Consider the following 26,690-nt stretch of genomic DNA (forward strand, 5'->3'; position numbering starts at 1 on the left):
TGTCGCTAGTTACCACCGTTACAACGGCCAGCTCGCACTGCCTAGTAGTGCTAGTAGATTGCGATCCGCAAACTCTTTACGAAGATTTCCGCACCTGATGTTATGGCGCTGCGACCACAGAAGTGAATAGAGTTCTTTACAGACAGCACTGTCGTCGTGCTGTACGGAATCATTACCACGCAATTATGTCAAATGAACATCATTAACTGCATAAGTATAATCGCCAATAATATTTTCATACCAAGAATTAATCCGCGTAACAGCCGAGAGCAGTACAGAGGTGCAACGTTCAGGCTGCAGAGAGAAGTTTCATTTTCATGTTCTGATCATCATCAAGCGAAAGTGCATTCCACGTGCTGCGTGCTCCGCGAGCAAGCGTGTGTTGTGCGCGGGCGCGCGGGTCGTGCTTTCGATCGGCTCGCTGTGACAAGTACGCACGCGGTTGTTCGGCGGTGATCTCTGCGGTTTCCCGAACAGAAATGGGTCGGCCGGCTCGCGGGCGAAAACGGCGGGCGGCCGCAGCCCCCAAGCTGTCCAAGAAGGACAAGAGGCACTGGGTCGACTTCGGCGAGCAGCACCCGGCCAACGAGCAGCCGTCGGCGGGTGATCGCGCGGCCACCGTGATCGTGCCTTCCGAGGGCCGTGCCGCCGATTCTCACGAAGACGACTCGGAGGACTCCCGTACAGAGGAAGACTCGTCCAGCGAGAGTGACGATGCCGTGGGTCAGCTGCTGGGCACATTCGATGGCCGCCGCGCTGCTGCTGCTGCTGCTGCTGGGAGCAGCGACGACGACGACGACGACTCGGCGGACGACGACCAGGATGGGGCCGACGAGGACTGTGCACCGCGCGACGCTGAAGGCGACGACAACGCGAGCGAGCAGAGCGCCGGCGAAGACGAGGAACAAGTACTGCCGAATCTTGTGCTATGGTGTGCCGAAATGTCAGCAGTGTTCTTCCGGCAGTATGATCAGCATTCAACTTAAGAATAAGTCATCAGCGCATGTGGAAAGCACAGCTGTCGTTATTCTGAGCAGCTTTTCTCTGGACGCATATGTCCATAACGCATTTTCAACTTCGTTGCAGAAATAACTCATTTCTCTTTTCTTTTTTTTTGCAAACGGAGTGATCCATTCTTGTTCCTGCCTGTGCGCTACACTGCAGGCCGATTAACCACTGTGTCGAGGCAATAGGAGCATTGCTGCAAGTGTGGCATAGGTTTTAGCCTGTAGTTGTTGGTCAGTGACGGTGACAGCATTCCTCCCTGTCAAAACGGCTCTTACCTCATGTGTTGCACCTTGGGGATTTTGTCACTTGCCGGCGTGAAAGGCTGTGTCTGGAGGGCACGTCTTTCACCATGCCTGTGCTTTATCATTGCAGGAACTCCCAGCGCAAGGCGACCCTTTCTTGGTGCACTTCGAGTGGGATATCGAAGGGGAGAGGTTCCCCCTTGAAGGTGCCGAACGTACGCGCACAGAGCTGCGTTGGCCGACACTGGGACAGCTGCGAGTTACAGGAATGCAGGTTGGACATAACTGATCACACACTGCGTCCCTTGACATGCTGATGCCTTTGTAAAACAAGAGTGCCAAGGGTGGCGTTGCAGGCTTGTTTGTTTGACATGACAGAAAGGAACAGTGCAGACAGGATGACGAAGGTGAACAACACAGGCGCCACAACACTTTTGAGCATGTCTCATTTGTTTATGCCAGGAAATGAAACCAGTGCTCATACGAGAGAGCACTGGAGTATTGCACAGTACGAACAGTACTCGCAAAAATTGCTTGTGGAGAGATGACAATGTAAATAAAACTTTTCTGGCACAGCCTGAAGTAAAGGCTGATGTTCATCTGAAGAGCGAGAACTTCCATATGAATTTTCTAAAGCAGTACTATAGTTCAAGCAGATAGTACAACAACACAACATACAACATAGACATTTTAATCATTGTAGTGTTTGGTGCATGACAGCCTTAGCTGCTTAAAGCTCAACACAACAGAGCAGCAACATTCATGAATAAACAGAAAAAGTACATGAAATAAATGTAAAATACACTTGAGTAGCTAAAATTGTTTTGAGCAAGTTTCGTGTATTGCAGCTGCGGCAGTTGTCTCCACTGCATTGCCACTTTTACCTAATGAATTTGAGCACAGCGAGTAGTAGACCCAGTTGCAGTAGTTTTATGATTAATATCAAGAATCTAGCAAGTATGGAGTCTTCTTGACTGCATATATAACGGAGGTTCTGCACTTAGATTTCTAGTCACACTTTTGTCGGTGTGTTTAAGGCTGGTACGATAAGCGAAGCGAGCTAGACCTACTTGCCGAGGCAGGCTTGTGGTCCAACTGTTAGGCATTGTAGGCATTACAGGTATGACTGAGCTGTCAACATGCTGAAGGCTACGAGTGTTGGCAGGAAAGGGAATAATGTTTGTGCACGTTGTCCATTAAATTCTTAACTCTACACCTGACATGACTTCGCAGGATACAATCAATTCCCATTGGCTTAGGCTCATTTTGAACTCACTGGCACCCACTTAAATTCACAGGCTGAGGTTTTTTTCCGATAAGGACTGCTCACGACTAGGAGTATCCTCTCCACTGATTGCAATACACCGGTGGATACAGTACTCGCAAAAATTGCTTGTGGAAAGATAACAATGTAAATAAAACTTTTCTGGCACAGCCTGAAGTAAAGGCTGATGTTCATCTGAAGAGCGAGAACTTACATATGAATTTTCTAAAGCAGTATCATATAGTAGTTCAAGCAGGTAGTACTGAAGTGTTGCTCTCAGCGCCTGGATAAAGATGCAGATACAAATTTCAGTTAGATTTTGAGCAAGCAGAAGTGAGCGGACCCCTGAGAGGGTCTGTTTAGTTATAGTTGTTCCAGCATATGGAATTTGTCGTCTCATGCTTAGGCTCCTCAGTGAACTGGTCTCCTTGATGGCACAAAAAAAAAATTTCTTCCACAAGCCTTCTTCTGGTAAACAGTTGTCCATGAATGTGCAGTGTTGTAAAGTTTTCGACCTTAGTCATAAGAGCCGCACAAGTGCAGCACTGAGCAAAGTATGCTTTGGTTGCCCTAGGGGAACCCTCGAGATGTCCCACTGGTGCGGGCTCAGGGCAAGGACAGTCTATGGCTCAAGAGTTCCCTGGCAGTGCCCGAGCTGACGCCAGTCCAGACAGAGTTCCTCTCAGTGCTGACCTCGTACAGGGACCTGTTATTCACAGAGCGCACACTAGACAACGGAGAGGAGCTGCGTGCTGCCTACTGCCTGCATGCGCTCAATCATGTGCTCAAGGTGAGTACCCCCGAGTAGCCTCAGCTACTTCCAAATGGTGGCACAGTGGGCAGGACGACAATGTATTGCCACTGTTGTTCCGTCCCGTTTCACACGATTGAATCATGAAGCACATGTAATTTGCTCAAGTTCATGGCTTACCATGTTCCCCAAAACATTGTTAGTGCATTGAATTACCTCACTTGACAAGCCGCTGGATTTCTTTCAGTGCTTTATTTTTTGTGGCTTCTGTAGCAGTCAAAGCAAAATGGCGCCTGTGGCCAGCTTGTCCTTTCCAGTCACGAGATCAGCTGAAATAAAACTTCAGGGGGGTGGGTGCACACTAGTGCGATTTGTGTGGGAAAATGCACAGCATGGCAACATGCATTTGGCAGGAAACAATTTGCGAGCGTTTTACTTTGTTGTACATTAAATAAAAAAAAAAGGCTAGTTTGCATAGTTAGGCCAAATGCAAATTAGGTGTGCTAGCAGTTCGGTTTTTCACTTCTGTTCCGGTGTCCATATCCAGTGTTCAGCAGTTGTTCGGGTAGCATTAATGGGTTAGTGTCGATATATGCGGAATTGTCATTCTCTACATTCATACATCTCAGGTAGCCTTCGTGCCACTGCTGGCGCAGTGGTCATGCGACATGCCATCCAGTGTTCACAGACGGCAGTTGTTTGGTTAGAAATAAATGGGTTAGTGTCCCTGTATGTGGAACTGGTAATCCTCTTCATAGTTCCCTGGGAGTCTTCATGTTGCTACTGGCACAGTGATGTAGCTGTCAAGCGATGTGCCACTGCCCTTCTATCGCGTGTCCTGCCATTGGTAGGACTTGGGTTGCTTGGGTTGAATTGCGATCCAGATTGCTTTTCCCGAGCAGTCTCTTACAATTAATTGAGCTGCCGCCTGACAGGGTGTGCAGGCTGTTCACCTGTCCACAACTCAGTGGGCAGATGTCTTCGCTGCATAATGTGTCTGCAGCTTATGGCAAATAATTCACTTCTTTTCAGTCCCTTGAGGTTAAAATTACAAGCTCTTACTGTAAACTACTATTCCTCACATTGTAGGCACAGCTGCTTTTCCAAGATGCTAATGGTCTTGGACACTTTGTGGCTGTTTATTAATTAATAATTAACGTTTTTTCTTTTTAGTCCAACAGAGGCAGCTGTGTGAATGCATGTTTTCTCTTGTGACAGAGCCGGTCCCGCGTGTTGCACCACAACTCGCGGCTGCGCCGAGGTGCCACCTCAGAGCTGCGGGACCAGGGGCTGACACGGCCGCGGGTGCTGATGCTGCTTCCCTTCCGGGAGTCAGCCCTGCGCACAGTAAAGCTGCTTGCCCAGCTGCTGCCTGCAAAAGAAGTGGCCCACATGGCACGGTTGGTGACTCGCCATTCCACAAAACTAGCACCTCCGTGCTTGGCACTGCAGAAAAATGGAGTTCAGCAGGAGAGGCCATAAAGCCACTTTTTACGGGGTCACCAATATCCTTGTGATCTCCTTTGCAAGGAAGCGATCTAACAAGTTATCGTTTTGGTCACTCTACTGAGGCTACTACAGCAGCTCTGTTTCTGGGTATAAACACTACTGCAGTTTTTTGCAGAAAGTGTTGAGGGAGGCATGTTCCAGCGACTGAACAAACGAAGGCTCAAAAAGCTGCAGCCAGCATGGTGGATGCCAAGCACTTCGCAACAAGGGCACTTCGGCTATACTTCATCTCACAAGTAGTTTCACAAGCAATATTAAATGTAGCTCTCTTGTCCATTCAGGGCCAAGGAAGACACCAAATAGTCCCTCAAATATTTGAACAGTGTTACGAATACCTTTTAAACAATTATTGCAGCAATTGAATTGGTAGTCCACAACGGTTTTTTCAAATTACAAAAGTTATTGTGGGACTATAAAAATAACGAAAAAAATAGTGTCCCTGCCTGTGCTGTTTTCAAAGTACAGCGAGCGTTTCATGGCAACGCATGAACACAGCACTGCAGAGGCCTGCCGCATAGTGGGGCACCACCATCCACAAGCATGGCGTCTGCAAAGACAGCTGAGTCTCTTCCATGCAGCAACTGGACATTGGTGCTAAAGTGAACACTTTCCTTCCCAGGGATGGAGCCACCAGTCGCGGGTGAGAGGAACGGAGGAATATGTTTTGCAGCCCATGCTGTTCTGATTGGCTCAGATCGCCATATCCTTCCCAGCGCTGCAAACTACTTGTGGTTTGGTTTGGTTTGACTTATGGGGGTTTAACGTCCCAAAGCGACTAAGGCTATGAGGGACGCCGTAGTGAAGGGCCCCGCAAATTTCGACACCTGGGGTTATTTAACGTGCACTAACATCGCACAGTACACGGGCCTCCAGAATTTCGCCTCCATCAAAATTCGGCCTCCGCGGCCGGGATCGAACCCGCGTCTTTCGGGCCAGCAGCCGAGCGCCATAACCGCTTGTGAGATGGAGTACAGTGACTGGATTCTTTAAGCCTACGTTACAGCATGACTTGCATTCCACTTTGCCATGCGTGGGATGTGCAGAAGGGCCTGTGTGTTGTTTAGTTCCGACATTAAGGCCAGGCTGCTTTGACTATGCAGAAAAAACGCAACCCTGATACATACAGTATGTGCAGTACTGTGCCGCATTACCAAAACGTGCTGGGGCACCACTCAATCATGTACATGCAGGTTCCTGAAGGAGTTTGGCTGTGAAGAGGAGAAGCACCGTTTTCTGGAGCGACCCGAGGATTATGAGCAGACCTTTACGGGCAACACAGACGATGCATTCCGGCTGGGGCTCAGTGTGTCTGGCAAGACCCTGCGGCTGTACAAGGACTTCTACGCATCCGACATTCTGGTGGCCTCGCCTCTGGGGCTGCGAACGGTGGTGGGGGCCGAGGGCGAGAAGGACAGGGACTATGACTTCCTCTCCTCCATTGAAATGGTGATTGTGGACCAGGCTGAGGTGCTACTCATGCAGGTCAGTGCTGTTGCTGCTCCTAGCCTCTGTGAATGTCCGCCAGGGCCGTAAACTTTTTTTGTACTGCTCAATAACACTTTAGCACCTTCATACGCCTCCTAGAGTTACTGTGCTGCATCAGTCAGGGGGCGCAGCCTTTTGTTTGGGAAGCTTGGCACTATCAAATTCAAAACCCGTGCAGCCTCGGAGATTGCAGACTTCTTTGAAACACACAAAATCACTACAGAAGCACACAACTTGGCTCTAAATTACATAGTGTTTGTCTGAAATTGATGCATAAGCTATATCACTTAAAAGGCCAACTGCAATCAAATTTTTTGCCCCATAACATTCTCTTTACTAGGAGTATGTCAAGAGAGAGTCCTAAAAATAAGAGATGGTAATTGACAGAAATGAGTGCGTAAGGAAATGCTCGCAAATACTGTCATTGTTCAATCCGAAACGCAGAAAAGGGCAGCCGTTACTGTCGTGCCGGAAGTGATGTATAAACTGAACACTCTGAAAGACTCAGTCTCATACTTGTGGCGTTTCGACAGCTCATTGCTGCCCATAGAAACTGCAGTGAGCAGGTATGTGAGACAAGCATATACAGTGATTGACACGAACACCGATCACATAAATTTAGAGAGCACTTTGTCTTTTGTCCCTGTGTCACCAACAAGAGATCAAGCTGCTAGTAGTGCAGCTCTTGTGAAAACTGTTTCTTTACTGGAATCGGTATAGACGGTGCAGACTTTCAGTCCATTTTGACTAAAGTCGGAATGCCACGTGACGGAAAACACATTGCCATATGCCACACTCGCTCGCTGTTTGTTCTACTTCGAAAACGTGTGGCATGTGCATTCATGCCTCCTATGGCTACAGAGTGTTCTGGCACGGAAATCGCACCAGAAATTTCGAAGAACCTTGCCGCAGCGCCAAACATAGGACTGCCAAGTAGCATTGTAACTGAACTCAGTCTGTAATCAGTTCACTTCAATGGACAGCATTATAGTCGAGCCTAGATACACCGAACCCAGATATTTGGATTTATTGGCTATATTTAACATAAAAATACCCCCTTGAAAATCCTACGTAAAACTACAGGAAAGTCTCACAGTGTATTGAAATCAAATTTCCCTTGTCATTCGATATGTTGAATGGCACGCCATGCCCCAGAAAATGGAGCTTCTTTTCGCGTGCGGAGATGGTTTAACCAAGCGGCCTTTGGCACTTGCTGGCAGTGCTAGTGATCTAAATGTGACAAGGCGAATGGGGGGCTTGCTTGAGGGTGGCCTTTGTTCTCTTGTACTCATTTTCCACTGAACATCACTGTCATGCAGTGAAGCCATCCTAACTGAAGCTTACTGGTTGCCTAAGCCCGGTGTGCTTCACTGCCGGTGTTGGGGCAGCCAATTATACTATAAATTTAAAGAGCAATTGTTTTATTTGTAGTCCACTGTTTAACAGGATTGGACATTTCTGATAAACTCTGGCAAATTTCAAGGCACCATCCGTTGCGGTTTTGATGCGAAGCAGATTAGGCCTGGCGTGGGTGCAATGTATTATTCCTTCTAGGTTAGAGATATGCTTATATATTGCCATTTTTTATATATAAAATTATTTTGAGATACCATTCGAGTTGGATATATCCAGGTTTGATTGCACTACATTTCCCGACTGATTTTTTGGACTCAGCGGGACCAGAAAAATGGTCCGAATGTTCCAACAAACGGAAAAATTAGTTAACTTAAAAAAAAAAAATCACTTAAGGGAATGGGGAGCGACTGCTTTCCTTGTCAAGCATGTAATTTTGTGTGGTAAAATCACACTGACACACAATTGGTTTTTTAGTTTTGACAAAGGAAGCTGAAAACCCTCGAAGGTGTAAAAAGGCCCTGTCCACAGGACTGATCCATAGATCTGCCTGCTTCTTGGACTAAGGCTGTCCACTGAATTGTTCTTCAATTCATTTGTTTGCCTTCTCTCTCTTTGAAAAACCCACATTTTCGTCCATGATATGTTCCTGTGCTCTGGCAACAGATAACAGTTAGTGATGCTTGGAATGGGAAAGAAACAAGTGCTTGCACTAGTGTTCTAGTTCTGGCCATCAATGTGCACGTCCTTAGCTCAAGTTTAAGGCATTGTATCTTTCATTAGCTGCAGTTTAGTTATGGTCAGCCCGTTACACTATGTTTGGCATGCATCACTTGTGCCAATGCTATTGGCTTTGTTGGGTTAATAGGCCACTCACCTTTCCACACTCATATCACATCTCGCAGAACTGGGAACATGTAGTGCATCTGTTGGAGCACGTGAACCGGCTGGCAGTGGAACCACACGGGGCTGACTTCTCGCGTGTGCGTCTCTGGTGGCTGCATGGCTGGGCTAAGCACTTCCGCCAAACTGTAGTGCTGAGTGCCGTGGCACAGGCACCCGTCTCGGCCCTGCTGAGCCGGCATGCACAGAACTACGCAGGCCTGGTGACCTCCGCCAACCCCATTGCACCAGGCTCCATTGCAGGTACGCCCTGACAAAGTCTTTTGGCTTTTGAGACTTCACACTGTGAAAAGCTGTGTAAAACACTGTGCAGTAAAGGTGAGAAATGGCAGCATTCAGCTCAAGCGGTGCAGACTGGAGCTTGTGGCGATGAGCCACTCAGATATGCTGCATTGCCTTTGGCTATGCTTCCTGTACGCCGAAATGGTGGCCACTGTGGTTTGAGCATGCACTTCATGTTAGAAAGGGGAGTGTACAGCAGGGAAATCAAGCTGAACACATTGTTTTCAAGCAAGCATCCGCTTGGCTTTCATTTGAGAAACACACTTGTGGGCACACTTGTAATTCAAGGAGAGTGATCACTCACACTCTGGTTTTATTGCCTTATTTGTTGCAATGTCCTCCAGCAGGTTTTCTGCATTGTCTGACAGCTAGAATAAGATTTCACCCATATGTAGCATCATTATGAAGAGAAACAGTTATGAAGTGTAAAGAAAGCGGCATTTTTAAGCAAGGCTAATGCCTTTAATGCATCCACCGAGTCACTGTACACAGCTGCCTTGTGTGTCACTTAGTCACTGTACACAGCTCCCTTGTGTGTCGCTTTCCAACATAGAAAGAGATTCCATGCAGTTCTTCTTAAAAGAAAAAACAGTTCTGAGCTGAGCTGCATTTCTCGTGGTCCAGGCACACTTCATAGAGAGCACTGTAAAACTTGCGTCCTCGTTGTAGAACAGGGCCTCGCATAGACGTGTCATCGGGTGACAGCCGACCCACACACACTACACAGCCACGCTGCTTGCATATTATGGCCTCTGCAGAAGCGTCTCACAATGTCCTCCCCACTACTTGTTCCAACAGAGGTGACCGTGGCCCTCACCCAAGTGTTCCAGCGCTTCGACGCCGCGTCGGCCACAGACGTACCGGAGGCCCGCTTCCGCTTCTTCGTTGAAAAAGTGCTGCCGCCTCTGCTGCGAGAGGGCTCCCGGGGCTGCATGGTGTACGTGCGCTCATACTTCGACTTTGTGCGCCTGCGCAACCACTTGCGGTCACTAGACACCAGCTTCTGCCAGATCTGCGAGTACACGCCCGACGCCAAGGTCGCCCGAGCGCGCGGAGTCTTCTTCACTGGTCGGCGACGACTGCTGCTGTACACGGAGCGCTTCCACTTTTACCGTCGCTACCGGATCAAAGGCGTGCAGCGAGTTGTCTTCTACGAGCTGCCCACGCTACCCCAGTTCTACCCAGAGCTCTGTCGCATGGTGGCCGCAGGTGGCACTGACTGCACCGCCCTCTTCTGCCGCCAGGATGCACTGCCCCTGGCGGCCATCGTGGGAAACACACGCGCTGCACGCTTGCTGCACGCCGCCCGCGACGTGCATGTGTTTGTGTCGGCTGGCCAGTGAGTGGTGTCAGTGGTTAAGTCGCCGGGGGGTCTCGTCCGACGAGTCTGACGTGTCGATGCCCGAGTCTGGCAGCTCTGAGCCAACCAGCTCTGCGAGCAGACCACTCAACTGGTCCAGGAAGTTGGACACGCCATCGTAGCCTGGAGTGAGAAGGAGCCACATTGTACCAACCATGCTGCCACCAACACAAGCACAACTCGAACTCACTTACCGGGGAAGTTGTTCACATCAATGATGCAGAACCGGCCAGTGCCTTTTTCGGCGATGATGTCGATGCCAAAGAGACGCTGCCCCAGCTGTTGCCGCATGGTGTCCACCACAAAGCGCAGCTTTCGTGGGCATGGCATTGGGATACCCTGAGCATCAAAAACCTGTTGTTACTGGACCTTTGCAATGGTGTACTCCAACAACACAGAGACTGCAAATCAAACAACTGTGTCAGCTTCTTGTTGTGCGGTCGTAACATATGATGCATCCTGCCACACCCAGGGGTATGCACTGTGATAAGTTATGGGCTTCAGCTGGCAGCAAAAGCTTGGTGCTCTGCCTTCACACAAACATTGGTTAAGTTCTGTCAGCTCATTACTGTGACCTGTGACCATTTAAGAGGACTGCTCTGAGTAATCCTTCGCGACCTCGGTTTATCTCCAGCCAGTGCACAGCACCTGGTTTGAATAAAGGTTTCATGTTCAGTTATGTGCTTCAAAGTCTGAAAACAGTTGCTGATGCATCTTGTGCAGTTTGAAATTTAGTCGCAGTTTGAAATTGAACTGCAGTCTAGTCATTGTCATAACAGCAGAGAAGAAATGGAATGAGCACTGCAACAAAGATGAGTTGACAATTGTCAACTAGATAAAACACCCGTGATTGATGGTGTTTATCATGATAATGCCACTCCTGCTTTGGCAAAAATACCTGCCTTTTTGTGGGTAAAACAGTGCAAGGGATCTTCTGTCCTGTAGTAGTACTAGTAGCAGTCCTATTTATAGGGACCGAATAGTGAATTTTAAGCACCCAGTTTTTTCGGTGCAATGGAAAGCTGGCTGTCCAAGTTGCTCGATTCTGCAACAGTTTTGTTGGAAACTGTGTAGGAGATTTTTACAAGGAATTTTTCGGATCAGAATTTACTGACTGCAGGTATCAGTGGCTCGCCGCATGACAAACAATTTGTTACTGCACTGCAGAGCATGCCCCTTGACCGCTTTTGCACTGCAGAGCATGCCCGTTGACCGCTTTAACACAAACATTCTCTATGCGATTTCGACAGACACGCCGCGCAATTCAAGGTCGTAGCCCATTTCTAGGGGAACGATGGCAGGGCGAACTGCGAGAACGTGCAGGAAGTGGATGCCTCTGTCAACATCATCGCCCCACCACCCTCCCCACCACTCTTTCTGGTTCCCCGTATTACGAGCAGCGATGGAATTCGAGCCATGAAGGACGCAGCCACTGTCACGGTTTCACCGCAATTTCGCTACATGGGACCTCAAAAATGTTAGTATCTGCCGTAGTCTGAAGTGGCAACTATAATACACAGAAACTGCCATGTCCATCCTAGCCAATCCACTGGCACACTGAATCCATAATGGTGCATTCTTGAGCACTGAAGAGACGCCTTGACTGCACGGCGATGTCCACTTGCAACTTATTCAGTCCAAGAAATTCAGTTTTCAGGCTCTACAGAATCCAAAATATTTCTTTGAGGTGCGCGATGGTTGTGCAGCTAAGTCCGAATTATCGGAGTTCAAAGTATCGGTCAGCAAAATTAAAGTCAATGCAACAAAGTGCGAAACTAATTTCTACATAGTTACATTTGCTATGTGTCCTGTGTTGCTGCTCTGTTCGTTGCACATGTATCAGTGTAGCAGCTCTTGCCAGGTGTTTGTGTTATGCGGCATAGACCATTACTCAGGGTGTAGAACTACTTGAGTTACCGTAGAAAAAGGCCAGCATCTGTGACAAATGCAGCAGAAACAGGTACAGAGATGCATAAGCACAAAACTGCAAACCAGTCAAGCGTGGGCACTCGCCTCCAAGATAGCATGGGCGTTGAGTGGCGAGCTGGAGTGTGGCTTAGACACGTCCTGGCTGTTAAAGAAGATGGTGGGAAGGTCGCCAGCCACAAAGTCTTTGAGCGATGGCCGCCAGGTGAGGTGGTAACGCTGGCCAAGCACATACACCTTGAGCAGGCGGCCCTCATGGGGCACGAACTGCTGGGCGACACAGGCGCCCTGGAGGTCGCGCAGGCCATGCTCGCCAAACACCAGGCACATCTGATGGGCCCGCTTCATGCCGTGCGACACCAGTGGCTTGCACACAATGGGGAAATGGACTCCCCGCTCCCGGAGGGCCGCCTGGTCTGCCACCGGGTCCGTCCCACTCAGCTCCACAAAGGGCGGAACAAACACCCACTCTGCAGAAGACAAACACACAGAGCGCCAGGTCGCAGAACTGTGGCTGTTCCACCAAGCGAACTACGTAAAGACAACCGCTGTAAGGCCATATAGTCAGCAAGACAAATCTCTCCTCTTCTCAATAGCTCGAAAGGACTGCATTCCAATACAAGAAATTCTGTTTGTAAGTGGCACAAATGCAGCCAGGACACTGCACTCTTCATTTGAGAATTTGGAATGCAAACCACAGATAAAGAGTTAAACACTCCAGCCACATTTCGATGGAGGTGAAATGCTAGAAACTTGAGTATTGTTCAATGTCTGACGAACCTCAGGTGGTCGAAATTATCAGGAGCCTTCTACTACGGTATCCCTCATAGCCCGAGCCGCTTTGGTAACGTTTAAACCTCTTAAGCCAAGCCTAAAACACATTCCATACTTATACCCCGACTGCACACGCCATCAAGAAAAAAGCAGCCTTGAACATGCTGCCAACACGGCAGTGCAAGTAATGCATTCCTGAAACTCTGCACAACACAAAGTTGGCACAAACAGAGTGCCAGCATTTAAGCTTGCCTGCACACAGACTTTTTAAAGTATAACTAGCACCATTTTTTTTTTAATTTCACGAGTACATATCATGCGCTATTTTTGAAGTTCAAAGTGGAGCAAAAATTTCAATACTGAGAAACAAGCTACTGTACGGTTTTTTTATGGTCATTACCTACAGCAGAAATATTCAACTACCATTACGATTTTTTTCTTTGTGCAGGACATGAAATTCTCTTCTTATATTCATCTTCAAAAAGAATTTACAAGTGGCAAGCTGCATGAAGAAAATGTCTCCCAAATCTGATATTTCTTTTTCTCGTTCACTAATATTTCATCGCGCCCACTGCCATTTCTGCAGTAGCAATTCTGCATCTGTGCTGGCGCCTGCCTTTGTGCACAGTAAAAACATTAATTCATAGAGCGGCTATAGAGTCTAGCCTGGATATATCAAATTATTGTTACATCGAGCAAGCAAAACACCCCCTTGAAAATCCCATGCAAACCGATAGCACTGTTCATGTTTATCAAACTCGTTATTTGCCAGAACAACGATATATCGAATGCCGCACGCGTCTTTCCAAGTGGCGTTTCGCTTAATGGCACTCTTTCATTACCTTTCGCGCACAAAAATGGGTTGGCTGTGTGGCCTTGGTGGCAGCGCTTAGTGTTGCGAAACCGCATGACGAGGTAAACATGAGGTGTGCTTGAGAGTGGCGTTCGGTCTTCTCTACTCAATTTCCACACCACATCCCTGTCATGGGGCGGAGCCAACTCCACCGAACTAACAAGCCTAGCAATCGCCTTTGCTTGGTGTGCTTCCCTTGTTCTTCTGCCCAAGGCATTGCAGAAACCAACTGTACCTTAATTTAAATGCGATTACTGTATTTATGTTGTGCAGCTAACAGGATTAAACATCTTATGATATGCAGTCGCTTGTTCCAAAGCACCGTCAGCTGCGGCTTCGATGTGAAGCAGGTTAGGCATAAGCAACCCTTGTCAAGCAGTGTGCTTATCGATGTCTGCTGCCGGCACATCGTTGCAAGAAGCGCATCACTAGTGTCGGAGCAATGTATTCTTGTTTCAGAGCTGCAGATAAGCTTTTCTATTGTCATTTTTTTATATATCAAACTATTTCGCAATCCCATTAGAGTTAAATACATTCGTGTCACATGGGAATTTTGAGGGCCTTCGAACTGATCGTCTATCGACTTAATGGACATTGTGGAAATAGTTTGTTGAGTCAGCGGAGCAACGCAGAACCCAATCAAGACATCGAAGGCCTTCGAACGATGGCAGCATGCACTCTTGGATGTGAAGCACTTGCAGCAACGTGCTGGGGAATAAAATCGGAGCACAGTAATCACTGAAAAATTATGGGGCTTCAAAATATGCAAGTTATTTTGCAGGAGACAAGCCAGGCTACAAAACACTGCAGCACGCCACTGCTGCCAGCAACACAAAAGCAACTAATGCCAGCTTCCTCAAAAGTACATGAATGCTACACAGCTTGTCCACAACAACAAAATTCATTTAAAGAGTGATAATATCTCTGCAATAAATGAGAAAATTGTTTTCAACCTTTTCGGGTCGGGACGTTAAACCCCCATAAACCATAAACTTTTTGGGTTAACCCCGTAGGCCGATTCCATGCAAGCCTGGAAAATTACTGACGGTGACAGCGGCACCATACCTTGGTGCGAGATGATGAAACCTCTCGATGGTGATCGAGTTAGCTATGTAGCAGCAGCACAACTCCTTTGAGTTTGATAACAATTAAGAATAGCTAAAGCTCTTGAATGAACAGCCTCTAAAAGTGGCTGTGTGACAAAGGTGTAAAATGCAGAACAGCATTAAAACATGGAGTCGTTAGCGTGGGGATGCTTCACACAATGATGCTAAGAAAATGCCAAGTCAGTGCCTGTGTCCTAGCCTCTTGGTTCAGATTTCTTTTTGTCCTATCTAGAAATAAAACAATGTCAGTGCACATAGGTCATTGACATGGCAGTCAACAATGCTTGAACCCCCCCCCAATAGCCTCTCAATTCTCAAACGTCCTTTTCGATTTCATGTCATGGATAATAAGAGTTAAAAAGTATATTAAAATATTCAACCCACTCTAAAAACAAGCATACATAAGGCATCCACTAGTTTCCATGTAGTGTTTCCCGTTTTGTGTATCGGTGCATTGGCAAACTAAAATTTTTACGAAGTGCATTTTCCGTTGGAAATCGGGATTAACTGAATTTGAGAAATTTGCTTGGGGCACGAAAATCAGGAGATACCGGATATCACTGGAAAAAGAGAGTCCCCATATATAACGTCCCAACTATCTCTGCTATCAGTAGCATTCCATCTGTACCTCTGATAGACCCGCATGTATCTCATGTGGGCACTGATCTCCACCCCAAGTTTGGCTTCAAAGATTGTCGCGACAGGCCTTTCAAGTGCGAGGCACTCAAAGGCATTCCACAACAGCAGAACTGCAGCCTTATAGATAAAACGCTTGCCACAACACGTTGCAAGTCCACATCTGCTCCTACCCATGACGTGACCTTTTCTTTCACCCTTTGTCATCTTTTTTTCTTCCTTTTTAAGCGCTCATAGCAAGATATTTCACAAGAGCAGGAACAGAAGCCTTATAGATACAACGCTTGCACAACATGCTGGACGTCCACATCAGCTCCCACGCATGACGTGGCCTTTCTTTTTTTTTTTTCCCTTTTTAAAGCCTTATTGCAAGTCACTTCACAATAGCAGGAACTGCAGCCTTAAAGACTCAACACTTGCACAGCAGCAGTGCAAGAATGCCAGTGATATCTCCATCAAGCCAACATACAGGTCGAGCAGCAATGCAGCAGTGGGAATGGCTAAGAGCATATTGAAGAGCGTTTGCAGTAGGTGAAAGTAAATTTCGAGCAGCTATAGTGAGATTGGCACAGTTTAAAAAGTGACAACGTGCTGCAGAAAGATTTGAGTGGTGCAGGGTTAATGATACGCTGATGTCTTGGTCAGCTCTGTGTAGTTTTTTAAATGCACCCAAATTCACTTACTGTGTAACCAATCAAAATGAGCGAAATTTTGTATCATTAACATTAGTGCAAATTCTTGCGTGAAAAAGTTGCAGAACATCTTCAGAGAAATGCCCATTTCAGTTGTGTTCTGAATATATCACCTTAACATGTTTTTTTTTTTTTCGCCCAACTTAAAAAAACGCTCAAGAGATTTAAAAATAGGCACGTGACTGCACTCCTAGGTCACGACATCAGCAGTCAAAAACAGGCTCCAATTGAACAAAATTCTTAGGGAAATCAAGAATGCATAGATGCCACCGTGGTCACAGCAATCGTTCCAGGATGAGCATGGCCATTTTGCTTTGTTGAAGTTATCATGCCATACCATGTGCCTTAGTGCAAAGCCTAGGCACTGCACAGGTTCTTAGGAGACTGACCATTTTCTTTGCAGTCCAACATGGGCGCCCCTCTCGCGAGGAAGCATTTTATCGTGCATGTGCGATCCCCATTGCAATGAACACTGCTATTTTCCTCCGCTGAAGCATTCAGCACTGCCATGCACTTTCCAAACGCTTCGCTGCTTCCTCATCAAGTGTCTGCTACTAAGAGATTTGGTTCGAACTTCCACACACCATTACACATAACTCAAGCTCACGTGACGGAAGGCGTCTAGCAACGACACAAGCTCGATATTGCGCGTACACAATGTGGTCACCGTATGCCCATCCACAGAGAATGCCACTTCATCACTGGAAGTGGCTCAGTTTGTCACAAATCCTGTTTATACGAAACTCTCTAGGCCGAAGTTTCGAATTAATGTCGCCTATTGTACAAAATCGAAAGCTCGGATGTTGACAGTGCTGTTACAGCTAGCGAGCATGGATGAGGTCCGTGGAATGCAGCTATATCATCTGAAGCACGTGCTGCACGAAGGCTCTATAAGTCTAGCAGGACCCAAATTTATTATTATTTGAGCCTCTTCAAAGCAATTTTTTCCTTTCCGTGTGCATTCGCCGTGAAACTGGACGGGGTCAGATTCCTTCAGTCATCTTTCTTGTCACATATTGGGAGAAGGAACCAGGGTCACGCCTCTGCACATTAGGTGGTAGCAGCTATGCACATTGGGCAGTAGCCTCAGCCTCTTTGCAACTGGAGGCAGCTCTGGGATGCTGGAATAATATTTTGGCACAGCCTTGGCGCAACGTCATTGAAAGCCATTAATTTGTAGCGGCATGTAGCAGATGTAATGCAATGATGCAGGCTTGTGCAATTGGCGCAGCATTCTCATCAATGAGCAATGGTAGTCCATGCAATGAAAAGGCAGCACGGTGCTCCATTTATTGTATTTGGTCATCGGCACACAGTGCTGACGTTAAATGCAAGCTCACATGTCTACTGAAATCAAATTTCATAACAATGTCATCAATATATGCGCTACACTCAACCTTGCCTACACTGTGGGGCATGCCATCATTGCGGGGAGGGTGAGCACAAGTTAGAGAGAAACATCACAATGAAACTCATTTTTTCCTTCCTGTTTAAGGTCCTGACTACCACCTGTGACAGCTCTGCAAACCATGCATCTCCTAACAGCGGCACTTCCCGCAAAGTTTCTTGGAACCAATGGCAGCATGTTGAATGTCATCAATGTCAGCTCCCACGTACTACGTGGCATTTTCATTTCCCTCCCTTTTGTTTTCCTTTTTAAAGGCTTGGGGCTGCTGCCAAAGAGCCTGCACAGCCTTCTCCTTGATTCTGAGGGCTTCCCATGTAGCACAAAGCACAGCTCTTTAATCAAGGTGACTAGGAGCCTATGCTTATTTGCGGCACTTCAGCATCAAATGTCCGAGCTGTCCTCAGGGTCAATAATACTACCATAATAATAATAATTGGTTTTTGGTGGAAAGGAAATGGCGCAGTATTTGTCTCATATATCCTTGGACACCTGAACCGCGCCGTAAGGGAAGGGATAAAGGAGGGAGTGAAAGAAGAAAGAGAGAAATAGGTGCCGTAGTGGAGGGCTCCGGAATAATTTCGACCACCTGGGGATCTTTAACGTGCACTGACATCGCACAGCACACGGGCGCCTTAGCGTTTTTCCTCCATAAAAACGCAGCCGCCGCGGTCGGGTTCGAACCCGGGAACTCCGGATCAGTAGTCGAGCGCCCTAACCACTGAGCCACCGCGGCGGGTCAATAATACTACCATGTTCACAAGAAAGCATGCTTAGAAGTAAGTGCAACACATACTTTTCAGAGATTTTTTTTTTTTCGCACCCTTGCACACTGTAATGGTTTTTATGCATGACTGATATAATACTGTCACAGTTAGCACGAATCAATGGGGAGTGTGTACATCTGTCGCTTAAAAGGTTACCAATCTATAGACAAACATGCACTCACTCGTATAATAGATTTAGAGCCATGCATCATATGGTGGGTGCATGCAGATGCTGATTCCAATATTGTTTTTATGGCTGCAACGAAGGCTGGTGCAATCAGTTGAATGCACCCAATGCAGTACATCTGAGATAATTTGCAAACGTGTGAATACTACTGATCACTCTTCACTCCAGTCATACTTAAGTGTCGAAACTTTCGTCACACAAAAATGAAAGTGTCATCGAAAGTGGCGCTTGCTGAGAAATTCTGCAACAGGCCCACTGCAGCAACAGATTAAATCAGATCAAGCCAGCACCACGCTCAGCTCATTGTAATGTGGCAAACCACAAAGTGTGAGGATACAGCAGGCCAATAAGGTTGTAACAGGAGACTGCACGCTACCTTCAAGGCACACCTGTCACACTAGACCGAAGTAAATGGTGTCATCCGCTTTTCTTATGTAGGGCTCCGTATATAATGAGAGAGGGTGTTTAAGATGAAATATGCCCAAACTGCATGGAGCTCACGTGTGGCTTTTCAGTGTTCAATGAAGCGCAGACAATTCCAGAAAAATGAGATTGGAGAGAAAAAAAAGTAAATGATGAAAAACCCATACAACCTGCAAGGTTAAGGTGCTTGTGCACCCAGGTCCCCAACTTGGGAAGTCGAAAGAGAAGCAGCACCATTTGTAAATGCAATTAAGCGTCAGGTTTACCATATTTAATAGTATACAAACATGGTTTCATGCATCAAGAGAATAAAGGATGCTTGTGCTGGTGTGATGTCTAAAAAAATTACTCAAGTTTTACAACTTTTGTAAACTGACAACAATCTGAAAAATGTGTTAGAAGCAATGCACAAAAAAAGTGCTGACGTCTAAGCAAGTATGATTCCTTTACTGCCAGTATAAATCCACCACGAAATGCAGCCAAGCACTAACATTACAGTTAAATATTTTCCTATCAACAAGTCGTCAAAATAATGGCAAATGCCAGATCTACCAATGTTTGAAGAGCACTATCGATGTAATTATACCATGTTTACTAGTAGTAATTGGAGACACCCCGTCTTGTCGAGCTTGTATAATTTATGTTCTACAAATCATTTCAAAATGTCAGTGCAGAAAAGAATGAAAAAGAATTAAGTTTGCAGAAGAAAAAAAAATCACTTGCAACGCTACCTTTCTCTAAACTAAAGTGCGGCAGTGTACATGACTGAGTGCAGCGCAACCTGCAAAGGCGAAGCTGAGGAGACCAGGCACAAATGCAGTAGGGAGCCTCCTCACCTGTGGAGGCCAGGGGGCTCTGTTCCACCAGACGGTACTGGTGGAAGCGGTTGAGCACCTTGCGCACATTCTCCAGGGGGTCCACCACCACCACGCCCGGGTGTGCCCGGCAGAAACGCTGCATGCCAATTTCTCCTTACTCTCTGATCGACTACAGAGCTCCAGCGATACGCCTGCGACTGCAGCAAGCTGCCACTTGCACGGGCTAAGCTTTCTTTTTGCTTTCATTTGTCTTGCAGTCACATGACTAAACCGACAGTTATCCGACCATTTCTTGTCAATGTGTTCCATTTAGTTGTTGCTCTACGATTCACCACTATAACGGACCATCACTAACTAGCCCTCATGTTGGCATTCTTCCATGCTTTACGCAGCTCACTGCACTACTGCCACAGTCGACCACAAGAAAAACAAATAGCTCTCAATAACAGACTGCCTTGTGGCATCAGCACAGCAAAAAAATTCGCCCATAATCATTCTTTCAAACACGTCTACAGTATATGCTATGCTACACACTGTCATTACACAGTGAGAGCAGAATAGCAGAGTGCAATACCACACTGAGGTATATGCTTGAACCATCACATCTGCTGTATCACTTTTTAAACTGAGGTGGCAACTGCTGCGAAGCATTTGAATGGTGCTGTGGTTCCGGACTTTCCGTATATGCAGCAAACAAGCAAAATTTCAGTCCAGTATGTGTGATCACAATTGATAAGGATGCCATTTTCTATATTAGACTAAAGTGGTTAAACTACTCTACAAATATAACAAGTTAGGCTTAAGGTGCCTGTGGTAGCAGACAAGACTGCCTTCATTCTGCTCTAATCATGACAATGACATGCGAGTTAGCTTGTATGTATCTGTTCTTCACAAATACTGCCCCACCTAAAAACGTTTCTGTGATTGCTGCCTTGCTTGCATTCTAGTGCACCTTTTAAAAATACAGAGACCTTCAATTCATCTTCATTTTCAGTTCATGTTATGAACATGGCTGGCATAACCAGACAATCGTAGCTGGACACTGGAGTAAATTCCTGCCATTTTCGTGCAATGCCAAGCCGCTCGAGGGGTGGGCGGAGAGCAAACAAAGCACTGCTAACTTCCCATGCAGAAAGCGCAGCGAAAAGTCCGCAGTGTGAGTGCATTCGGCGTCACGCACCTCAAACTCGGCAGTGATGCGTTGGCACTCGGCATCCCCATGGTCGGCTCGCACCAGAATGTCGCAGAACTTGTGCACAATGGCTGCCAGTGGGCCCTGCTCTTCCAGGGGCCGACTTAGGTCCAGCTGGAGCAAGCGAGCAGCATTTGAGATCTGGCATTCAACAGGGCCACACACAGAACGAAACTTTGTCCCATGTTGGTTTGAGCACTGTAAACGGGGAACACAGGCAACCAACTAGCCAAACAGTACGCCTTAATAAGCCTTATACAATTAAGCTGCCTCACTGATCAAAGCCTGCTTTATACAGCATTCCAGCTCAGTAAAACACTGAAAGTGCAAACTAACACCCACAGTTTGCTTGAATCAATGCAGTTAGCAGCAGCAGCGTACAGTATCACCAAAAGGAGAGTGTTAACATATTCTGACAGCAGCGTACACAACCTTGCCATTTAATAAAACTTGAATTTCTGGTTGTGCCATGCTTTGTCACTACCTGAAGCGATGCCACATCATGCAATCGCTCTTTGTTATTCATTCCAGCCTAGGGGCAGTCAGGGCATGGTGGTGCTAGTCAATGGCGACAGGTTGGAAATACAAAAACCTAATGAAATGGCAATGTTAAACCTGCCCAGCGTTACCAAGTTATGAATACCTGGGCAGCATTCCTTCAGCTCCGATCAAAAATAAAGACCAAGACTAACTATATTTGAATTCTAGTGAGCTGACGCACATTCTGAAATCTTAAATGTACACAGTACACAGCACGTGTCAATGCAAATACACACAAACATCAAACATCTCTTCTTCTTCTAGTTAAAGGACGCTGAACTAGGGTAAGAGTGCTCTAGATGGCAGAACAACAATGTAAAAAGCTACCCTGCTCAGATGGATTTTGTCATAAACAGGAACATGACTTGCACACTTGAATCCTACTCCACTGGTGCCTTAACAGAAGCCAGTGCGAACTATCTGTTGCTACTCCTTGCAATGAATGAGAGACTGCTCTTACCTTCACCAACTCCAGCCCATGAGACCTGCAGAAAAAAAAGGACAGTGCTTCATCATCTCAATGATATCACACACACTGCACGTGCATGGGTACAGCAGAGCAGAACCAATGTAGAGCCTTCGTCACTGCGAACGCTCAAGACCAACTAAAAAGTCAACAGACCTGCGTAGGCAGACATGGAGAAAACTCCTCTGTTCTAGTGTTCTAAGTGCATACGGGCTTGTCTTCTACTACTGCTACTAGTGTGCCCATGCAAGACTGCAGCAGCAGTTCCTGCCTGAAGATGCCTACAACAGGCTCCTTTTAAGGTGAAAGCCTTTAATGGCTCATACTCGCGGCCATGGATCTGTCCGGCGTCCGTTACATCCAGCAACTCGATAGTAAAAAAAATCTTCGTGGTTCGAATCCCACCCGCAGCCGAACGTGCTAACGACTACGCTACTTCCTGCCAACGCATATGTAGTTCTCCTTGTCTAGGACGCTGGAGAGTGTTCGCAGAAAGGCGTCGAATCAGGCCGATGCGTCCCAAATGCCCTCCAGTGTCTCCAGCATTTAAGATTCACAAACAATTGTGTACTTAATCAACATCTTAACCACACATCAATGACAAAAGAGCAACACCGCACTAAAAGGCTTTTGCCTTGCCGCACTTTAGGTCAACAAAGTGCCCTCCTGAATTTGTTTACTTCTGCCATGCCTGTTATATAAACAACAGCACTAGGAGATCACACTAATAAATATCTGATGCATTTCATTGACAGTAGTTATTTACGGATGCACTTCGGCAATGATACAAGCAATGATACTTGGGCAAGGATACAAGCACCTGCGAGAGCTGATATTTAGTGACTACCTTATGTACAAACAAGAGTTGCAGGCATACAACAGGCATACAACAAGCCTCTAAGCTATAAGCCTGGAGTCAGCTGCTGTGCCACTTTCTTGAAATAATATTACAAAAAAAAATGGATTTTTTGTGTAGTTACAAATGCAACGTACCTATTTATAAACAGTGTTCGCTCCCTTAACACTGGTTTTAGTACACAACTTCTCAGAGCAAAAACGTTAGAAACAAGCAGTCATATAGCTTAAGCAAGAGTGATAAGCACTGTCAAGCACCAAATTACGACGCATCTGAGTGGGTGCAATCTCCAACATGAAAATTCAGTCTCACTTTCAAATCCTACCTTATTTTCCGGCACTTGCTGCCCTAAAAGATGCTTTGGTGCCCTGGAAGCTGTGACAGCAAACTGTAAATTCAGAGCTATTTCAGTTGTACAGCTAACACTACAGTAAACTGATGAAACCTGATAGCAAATTGCCTTAGTTTGTCTGCATTACGGTATGATGACTGCACATATCACAAACCTATCATTTCCTCTTGGAGAATTAATACAGTTTTCCTTATAGGGTGCAGGTTTCTGCGCACCAAGAATTTCCTCAATGCGAAAAATTACCACTTCCAACCACTAATTTTGTGTTTCGGATGCTACGCAACAGGTTATAGTTTTGTGATACACTTCACAATCTGTGAAGGCTAGCTGCGCATCAGAAATTACACCGTTATTTTCTACAGATGTATGCAGGAAGCGCTAAGAAAATAGCTCGTATCAAAACCCCCGATACTACACGTGACATCAGATATCGCAAAAAAGTGTATAAAATGAAATACACAAAGCATGGTCTAACACACGCGGAATGTGCAACCTGAAACTATAGCGTCATAACTAGCAGCGTGCAGTCCCACTGACATCCCCAGGCGTCGCCGTAAACACAGGCCGCATTCGACACTCGATCCGCGCAGGACACAGACACCGCGACGCCCCAGCGATCGGTATGCGCGGATCGCATTGGCCTCGAGTGGCGAAGCACGAATTCCTTCGAAACTGGTGCCGGCCGCGCGGCGGCCAGGGGGCGGCGGCACCTGCAGATAACGGCGGCGTGCTTACGCGCAGGCTTGCTTGAAGTCGTCGGTGCTCAATTCGCGGCTCTTCTTGTCTCCCCACCAGAAGCCAACGCGGGGCCGAGGAGCTTCCATGTTGCACATGGACGGCGAGACGCTGCCTGTCAGCAGCGCATCACGAGCGCCAGAGGCCGGCGGATGTCATCACCGGACGCGCGCTGCTGATGCGGCGGAGCGAAAGGGCATCACGTAACCCAACACGCGCCTTGATGCAGAGAGACACACGCTGCTGAACACGTCCGGCGTGGGCAGCGCCAGGCAGCCTGCTATGCACGCGCTACATACACGCACTCAGCCCTCTGCCGCTGCTGTCAGCCTGCGCCGGCCTTGGCCTGTCAGCCGCCGATAGCCACTGCGAGCCACTATATAGTCAACACAAGCCAGTTTGAGCAAGGCCTCCTGGCGGCCGCAAACCTTCCGCGCCCAAAACATATATTGTTGGTCACATGTTTAGGGGAATCCCCCCAGGTGGAGCAGAATTTGTAACAAGGGAGTAATTACTCATTGTCATTCACCTAAGCTCAGCCGTACGGCCTTGTAGCCGTATGGCTGCGCTTGGGTGAATGACAATGAGTATTTACTCCCTCATTACTATATCTTGTAGTTAATCTCCTCTCTTTATATTTTCATCTTCATGTACCAGGCGCACTCGCGTGCTTGGAACTTCGTGACGCTAAATTCAAAGTTTAATACAGTAACCTTTGGAGCACATTGCGTAAGCGTGTGTCAATCATACGCTCATTTTACCTTCTACGTTTAGAATGACCCAGGTTATGCTTCGCTAAGTATGGGAGTCATGGTTTCCAGGTTCGTGCAATTAGTGTGGTTCCAAGTTTTACGGTTTCACGTACGGACACGCGGCAACAGCAGCGTACTGCAGTGAGAAACTTCTTTCTGCGCGGCGCTGCGTCAGTTTCGATTTTGAATCGGCGGGCTGAATGAAGTGGTTTCGGCGTTTCGACCCGCCGCGGTGGCTCAGTGGTTAGAGCGCTCGGCTACTGATCCGGAATTCCCGGGTTCGAACCCGACCGCGGCGGCTGCGTTTTTATGGAGGCAAAACACTAAGGCGCCCGTGTGCTGTGCGATGTCAGTGCACGTTAAAGATCCCCAGGTGGTCGAAATTATTCCGGAGTCCTCCACTACGAGCACCTCTCTCTTCCTTTCTTCTTTCACTCCCTCCTTTATCCCTTCCCTTACGGCGCGGTTCAGGTGTCCAATGATATATGAGATACTGCGCCATTTCCTCCCCCCCCCCCAAAAAAAAAACAATTATTATTATTATTATTCGGTCAGGGGTTTCAGCTCATAAGCACTGCGCAAATATCTTAGCTAAATTCCAAGAAGCGCTACAATAAAAAAGGGCATGCACAATAACATCCTAGTTAGAAGACATCATCTGGGTGCGATATATGCCCTTGAATATTGTTATCGATGATAGAGAGTTTAAGCCGCGCCGTACGGCACTATACGGCAACTGCTGCCGTACGTATGGCGGCAGTTTACCGTTGCACAGCCATGCACGGCAATGTACCATTGCCGTTGCAAGCCTGGCAATGGTAACAACGGTACCGCAGTAATATTTGAACTTGGCTACTTGGCTTGTTTTTGGCTACTTTTGAAATCGACGTTAGGACAGAATCATATATAATAATGGACCTTTTTTTTTTCGCCAACGGTTATACATTTTTGCTTGAGTACGTCAGACTGCCACGTGTAAACCCCAGTATTCTGCGGTGCCTACCCTTTTGTCGAAATTTTACCTCTAATAATTTCATACTTGTCAGTAAAAAAGTTCTCAGTTTTCAGCTAAGCTCCTGTGTTCACTTATGTACGTAGTAGTAGTAGTAGTAGTAGTAGTAGTAAGTGGTTTTTATTAAAATAATAATAAAAATGAAGGAAAAGATTTTTGCTAGCCCCGGCATCTACCATCTGCCTGAGCTGGGGCAGCGGAAATAAAGGGTAGCAGGCAGAATGGAGAAATGACAGAGTCCGAAACCTCAACCCAGTTATGCAGTGCTGATAAGTAGGTTTGCTTAGAACCAGCAATAATACATGCACCATTTCTATTCACTCAATGCGCCTCAGCTAAGTAAGGAAGTGACCTAAGTCGTCCATTACGCTTAGCAATGAGGAGGTTTATTTTCTAATATGATTTCTGTAGGTCTTAGGTGGTTGTTTCTGTCGTTTTTCGTTATTGCCTTTGGCCATGAAAGGACGCGAGAGAGCATTTTGGCGCAAACAGGCAGGTTACGTGTGAACGGGTACACAGATCAACTCATTTCCAGGGCAGCGGAGAAACTTCTTAGGCAGCTCAAGAATGGGGCTCAGCCGAAAGAAGCCAAAAAGAAGAAAAACCCGGCTGTGGTCCCGTATGCACACTGCTTGTCACTTGGGCTGAAAAAAGTTGCGGGCAGATACGACGTTGATGTCGTCTTTTCTGCACCTAGAAACCTTAGCGCAATGTGCAAACAGGTGAATCGGAGGCACTACGGCAAGAGCAAGAGGGATGCTTGTCAAGTGCGTCATGTGTTGCCATCTATACCTTGCGAGGTAGGGGTGGTATACCAGGTCCCCTTCTCTTGCGGTGCCATGTACATTGGCCAGACTGGCAGGTGCGTTAACAAACGCTTGATGGAGCATGAAACCACCAGGGAAAATGACCCCCTGTCTCACACAGGCTCCCACAGCAGGCAATGTCAATGCAGGCATGAAAAGGATCATGCAGAAAGGAGAGCTAAAGGGGACCCCCTTGCCCAGGCGTCTTTCCAGTGCAAAAAGTGCCAATGTGTTC

The 26,690-nt window shown here is 47.0% G+C and overlaps 2 protein-coding genes across 3 annotated transcripts; one reads left to right on the forward strand and one right to left on the reverse strand.

Moving 5' to 3' along the window:
- The first annotated feature begins 249 nt into the window (after positions 1-249).
- Positions 250-10,573, forward strand: LOC144104797 (U3 small nucleolar RNA-associated protein 25 homolog). The gene is made up of 7 exons (XM_077637983.1): positions 250-908; positions 1,381-1,524; positions 3,089-3,304; positions 4,484-4,665; positions 5,965-6,256; positions 8,518-8,758; positions 9,596-10,573. The coding sequence occupies exons 1-7, from the start codon at positions 480-482 to the stop codon at positions 10,138-10,140; spliced, it is 2,049 nt and encodes a 682-aa protein (XP_077494109.1). The 5' UTR covers positions 250-479; the 3' UTR covers positions 10,141-10,573.
- On the reverse strand, positions 9,238-24,209 carry LOC144104798 (inositol-tetrakisphosphate 1-kinase-like). 2 transcript variants are annotated; one of them, XM_077637984.1, is made up of 7 exons: positions 23,886-24,209; positions 21,937-21,961; positions 20,925-21,077; positions 19,763-19,880; positions 12,171-12,553; positions 10,352-10,496; positions 9,238-10,280 (listed from the first exon to the last, which is right to left on the reverse strand). In XM_077637984.1, exons 1-7 carry the CDS (start codon positions 23,981-23,983, stop codon positions 10,147-10,149), a joined length of 1,056 nt encoding a protein of 351 aa, XP_077494110.1. In that variant the 5' UTR covers positions 23,984-24,209; the 3' UTR covers positions 9,238-10,146. The 2 variants fall into 2 exon arrangements, with proteins under 2 accessions (XP_077494110.1, XP_077494111.1); XM_077637985.1 differs by having other exon boundaries at positions 20,925-21,050; positions 23,886-24,122.
- Between the last annotated feature and the right edge of the window lie 2,481 nt (positions 24,210-26,690).

This window comes from Amblyomma americanum, chromosome 9 (assembly GCF_052857255.1).
Source record: "Amblyomma americanum isolate KBUSLIRL-KWMA chromosome 9, ASM5285725v1, whole genome shotgun sequence".
NCBI classification, from domain to species: Eukaryota; Metazoa; Arthropoda; class Arachnida; order Ixodida; family Ixodidae; genus Amblyomma; species Amblyomma americanum.

Bases quoted from the DNA above. Each gene is read 5' to 3' on its own strand.
- LOC144104798 (XM_077637984.1), bottom strand. From the start codon at position 23,983: ATGTGCAACATGGAAGCTCCTCGGCCCCGCGTTGGCTTCTGGTGGGGA. The intron at 21,962-23,885 runs GTAAGCACGCCG...TTTTTTCTGCAG, and splicing joins GACTTCAAGCAAGCCTGCGC to GTCTCATGGGCTGGAGTTGG. The intron at 10,497-12,170 runs GCGAGTGCCCAC...TTTGATGCTCAG, and splicing joins ACGCCCATGCTATCTTGGAG to GGTATCCCAATGCCATGCCC.
- LOC144104797 (XM_077637983.1), top strand. From the start codon at position 480: ATGGGTCGGCCGGCTCGCGGGCGAAAACGGCGGGCGGCCGCAGCCCCC. The intron at 1,525-3,088 runs GTTGGACATAAC...TGGTTGCCCTAG, and splicing joins TGCGAGTTACAGGAATGCAG to GGGAACCCTCGAGATGTCCC. The intron at 3,305-4,483 runs GTGAGTACCCCC...CTCTTGTGACAG, and splicing joins CGCTCAATCATGTGCTCAAG to AGCCGGTCCCGCGTGTTGCA.